Source organism: Zea mays, chromosome 1 (genome assembly GCF_902167145.1).
Source record: "Zea mays cultivar B73 chromosome 1, Zm-B73-REFERENCE-NAM-5.0, whole genome shotgun sequence".
NCBI classification, from domain to species: domain Eukaryota; kingdom Viridiplantae; phylum Streptophyta; class Magnoliopsida; order Poales; family Poaceae; genus Zea; species Zea mays.
The window spans coordinates 125,659,104-125,664,168 of record NC_050096.1 but is presented as its reverse complement, the minus strand read 5'-3'; the positions used below and the strand labels follow the sequence as shown (position 1 = coordinate 125,664,168).

General features: G+C 43.3%; 1 protein-coding gene across 1 annotated transcript; it reads right to left on the bottom strand.

The window, feature by feature from the left end:
• Positions 1 to 304: 304 nt before the first annotated feature.
• LOC103638439 (polyadenylate-binding protein 2) lies at positions 305 to 2,197 on the bottom strand. Its single transcript, XM_020542189.1, has 4 exons — positions 2,159 to 2,197; positions 1,952 to 2,059; positions 557 to 748; positions 305 to 412 (listed from the first exon to the last, which is right to left on the bottom strand). Exons 1-4 carry the CDS (start codon positions 2,195 to 2,197, stop codon positions 305 to 307), a joined length of 447 nt encoding a protein of 148 aa, XP_020397778.1.
• Between the last annotated feature and the right edge of the window lie 2,868 nt (positions 2,198 to 5,065).

Here is a 5,065-nt window from a genome sequence, read left to right as displayed (position 1 = left end):
ATAAGTTCACATCCATAGTTCACATTTGTAGTTCACAAGTTCAAACACACAAGTTCAAACATTAGCTCCATCGCTCTCGATTAGGACATCAGATTGTTGTTCGTAGCTCCACCACTAGAATTGAGACATCTGTCCGCAAAGTCATCGTGACGGGGAGGAGTCACTTGATGAGAGCCGGAATCCTACAAAATAAACCAAAATTCTCATAAATATACAACTGGCATTAAATCACAAGCACACAAAGATATAGGAAAGCATGATAAACACAAAATGTGGCTTCCAAGAAGATCACAAAATGCTAGCATTAAATCACATGTACACGAAGATATAGGAAAGCATATGGCCGGTATTGATTGAAACCTCGACCGCGGGGTTGCTTCATCCCAGGAATGTTAGTCCTCTTCAGTGCCACCTGATGAGAAAAAAAACATAATGTTAACATGCCACCGGCTGCTCGACGAGTACAGAGATGGATGCAAAATGGGATATAAAGCACCCATTGGATGTTGATGTTCTTAGTAAAAGCAAAAAAAGAAAAGAAAAACAAGATTCAGACCTTGAGCTGGCGACCATGCAATTCTGATTCATTCAACTTAATAGCTTCCTGAACAGCTTCAACTTCAACAAATTCCACATAAGCAAAACCTTTTGGTTGCCCAAACTTGTCAGTCAGGATTGTCACTCTGTTAACAATTCCACAAGAATTAAAGTGCTGCTGCACTTCTTCTGGAGTGCATGCATAGTCAACCTGTAGTTGCCATTACACTGAAACTGAGCATACTTGTAATGTTACATATTTCAATAACCAAACAGCTGACAAAAAGACATATATACAAATAAAACTTCGAGCCTAAACTTTTGCAGACAACTAATACATAATTCATTTGAAACAACTAATAGGTCGGTGCATTAATAACATGTCTCTGCTCACATAAACGAAAATAGTATTGGAGTCAGCTGCTCTAAATCATATGAGATATTAGCTGAACCAAAGTCCAGAGCATTATTGATATGATTTAACACCCCACTATGTTTATACTTTATACTATGAAACATAGTCAACTTGCCAATAAAGAAAAAAGGATAATTTAGGGATTGTAGGGACAAGAGAATATTGAAGGATCACACAAGGCTAACTAATGGATGGTTTCTGGACAGTAAAGGTCCCAAATAAAAAATTCTTCAGTGTAAAAGAGGATTAATGAAATATATAAATTGCAAAAGATGTCAAGTGCAAGATAACAGAGAGAACATCTACAGAAGCATATAACAATCTCGATATGCTCAGCAAAAATATGAGATCAACCTTACATGCTATTGCCAGTAAATGGCTAATGATATCACTCCACATCAGTACCATGAATGTGCCTGACTCATTCTCTGCTGGCTACCCTGGGGGATAATTCCTAGCCTATGACATCATCTCTATCTTTTTCCATTTTTGTATACTTTTTTTTGCTTTTTTCAAATTGTCTTTCTATTTTTTTTTCTTTTTTCAAGAACTTTCTTGGATTTTTTTCCTTCTTTTTTTTCTTTTCCCCACAAAGCTAACACTAGAACTTGTGCTGAGACTGAACCAGATGCCAAAACTTGATAGAAAGGCTTGATGACAGCAGACTAACCTGCGACCATTGCCATTGTTCAATCAACACAAAGGAGGGGAAAAATAGAAAAATATATGATAAAAATGCGATCATATGTGCACTTGTTCAATGAAATGGAACTTTTACAAATGAACTGCAAACTAACACAATGTGATCCCATGCTTTATTGCTGGTTTGATCGCATTTTTATAGAAATTGGGTTTCTAGTGGAGCACAGCCAAACAACACATAATATTCACTGGAAAGTGAAAATCGATATAATATTACCCCTCCCCCCAACAATATCATATACCCATTGAAATATACATAAGTTCCCTTAATTTGCATAAAGAGGCAATAAAACTTACATTTCCAACGAATACCAACCGAGAATCCATCTCCTCTTTGTTTTCAGATGTGGTTGCATTGGGATCTACACATACAGAAAAAGATCGATTATTGGTTGTGTTAGAGAACTAACAAATGGATGATTATATAGCTATATTACAGCACAGCATTCCACATGACACTATTAGGCGCTTGCCTAGCGCGCTTAAGCGTCAGGCAGAGGGCACTGCATCCTCTAAGGGGGAGGAGGAAGATAGGTGGTGCATCTCTCATCAGTAGCAGTACTTCTATTGCTGTTGTTAAATATCTGCGCTCGTGCCTTGTTGTATTCCTCTTTTCTTTCTACAACGCTTTTTTGGAGGTTGTCTCTAGAAGAGTGAGCACTTGAGCTGTTCATGCCATGGAAATTCTTTTGAGGTCTCTGCTTAATAGCTACTCTCGCCACAGAGATGTCTTCTTGTGGCAGATTAACCGGAATATCTGCAAGGCGGACAACAGGCAGTCGACAGTCGAATGTTGTCTTACGAAGGATGATACGTGAACCAGTTCCATCAGGCAAACTGTTGTCTGGTATGTCAATGGACTGCAGGAAGTAATGTTGCGCCAGGCGATGTGCAGCAAGACGCAGATACGAAGTTGGAAGGCCATCGAATTCATACTCTGTACGACTAGGGTCATGAATGAACTTCAAAATTTCTTGCTCCATTCTTAGCACTGCAAAAAGGAATAGACTGGAGTCAAATACAAGGACTAGGCGTATTTTGTCGATTAATATTAAAGCATTAGGCAATGGAACAGTCAAAATGTAAAGTTCCAGTTGGTGATAATTGGGTTAAATAGTAGAACCACGCGACCATCAGATGCACAAGCTGCTTGGAACAAACACTTGCAATTCATAATTTTTCGAACGGGATTTTACTATCTGATGGCTGTACAAAATCTCTTATCCCATGGGACCAGCATGTTTGCACAGATGAAAAGGACATAAATTGTATGGAAAACACCAGTCACATTTTCCAGATACCTCACTATAGTAGCAAGCCATAAGGGATGAAGTACATAAAGATACCACATAGTATATAAGTAAAACCAAGAATACATGTACCCTATGAATAAAGCCGCTAGCCGCCTGGGCACATCTCAAAACAAGCAAGGAACACTCTGCACGAATTCTAAGTTAACCTTTTTGTCGCCCAATCAAGTTAGTAGAATCGCATAACAAACAAATGGAATGGTAAACTAACTGTGGAGGAGGCGTTAATTTTACCAGAAAGCCTCTCCCTTGCTTCTCGAGGGCCTCTCGTAGGAACTGATCGATCTAGGCTACCAGGTCCTCACGCGCATCTGAGGGAGCCGAAGGAGCGCCCTGCGGCTGCAGTGTGGGCGGCGGCTGGGGCGGGTCCTGGTCATCAGCGAAGTCCGGTGAAGACGACACGCATCGCGCAGAGAGGATGAGCCGGCTCATGGGCCCGTCTATGTCGGTCGTCTCCCACGAGTCCAGCGCAGCGGCTACGGCATCCTCGGCTGTGGGCTCCGTGTTTTTACGTGCGCGTGCGATCCGGAGCTAGAGAGCGGAGGGACGGCGGGCGGAGAAGCTGGAGCTAGAAACGAGGGCGGCCATGGGGCCGGGGCGCCAGGATCTGGAGAAGGAAGCGCAGCTAGGGTGGAGGTGGCGGCGCGCGGTCTGGCGGACGCGCGCGGTGGAGGTGGAGGAGTAGGGGCACGGTGGAGGAGCGGGCTGGTGGCGGGGGCGGTGGAGGAGCGGTGGCGGTAGGAGCGTGGGCTGGCGGCGTCGCTGTGGAGGAGCAGGGACCAGCGGAGCGCGCGTAGGCGGGATAGAAGATAGACGCACGGGTCACTAGGGATTTTGTTTGGGTTAAGTTCGACGGTGTCGACGTGGCCCACGAACTTAAATTAAGAACGTGGGTACCCACGTTCCTAATACTATAAGTTTGACGGTTTTATTTAGGACGCACGAATTTAAACTAAGAACGTGGGTACTCACGTTCTTCAACAAACCCATGAACTTAACTCAATTAAGAACGTCGGTACCCACAATCTTAAGTTAACCCACGAACATTTATTAGTTTCTTGTAGTGGTGGGCAAAGTTGTACCACCTCTGCAGAGTATAAAACTGATATGTCAGTCGTGCTCACGGTTACGAGCAACCTGTACTCTCACATGATAATTGAACTTAAAGATGGAAAATAAATCATGACCCGATGATATACCAGTGGTTTGCTTAAGTGATTTCACGAGAGAGGACGTTAGTAGACGTCCCTATTTTGGCTGTCCCACAACCAAACACAACCTTAGGTTACGTTTGGTTGGAGAGTCAACTAAAATGGAGTGGCTCTATTCCAGTTTTTTGAGGATGGAGCCGTTCTGTTCAGCATTTGGCAAACAGAACAGGGTCGCTCCATTTTTTGTTTGGTTGAAGAGTAGAATAGAGCAGAACCGCTCCGTTCTTTGTTTGGTTAGAGAGCCATATGAGTATAGATGGGAGGAGAGTACTCGCGTCTGGGAGAGCGCTCGCATCCGATCGTTTAGTAGAGCGGGGGCATTCCAACCATTTATGATAGATTTTTATATGAATACTCAGGAGTCACTCCGTTTCTTTTTTGTTGGAAACCATACATCAAAAAAAAAAAAGAATGGAGTCGCTCTATTCTACTTTGATCCTCAACCAAACACACATTTGAGGCTTATTCGGTTATTCCTCTCTCATGTGGATTAGATAAGATTAAAAAAATCTAATTTTTTTTGATTTATTTGGAATTTAAATCCATCTAATCTTATTCAATTTACATGGATTAAGAGCAAAACTAAACAAGCCCTCAATTCATAGTGATTGGTAGGATTCCGGTGACTCCTCCGTACAATCTGATGAAAAAAGTCGAAGCCGTAACTCTGATAACGTCGTCGAAGGACGATACACTCTCTCGGCAATTCTTGCCGGCAATACACGGCAAACAGCGAACCCGCTACTGCGGACCTCGCAACGCATGAGAGCATTCCACCCGCGTACGACAGCAGAGCGTAGCACGCGGCACGCCTCCGCGGCTCCGCCCGCGTATGGGGGACCAGACATTAGGAACCTGTCCCAAACGGCCTACGCCACCCCTTACACCGC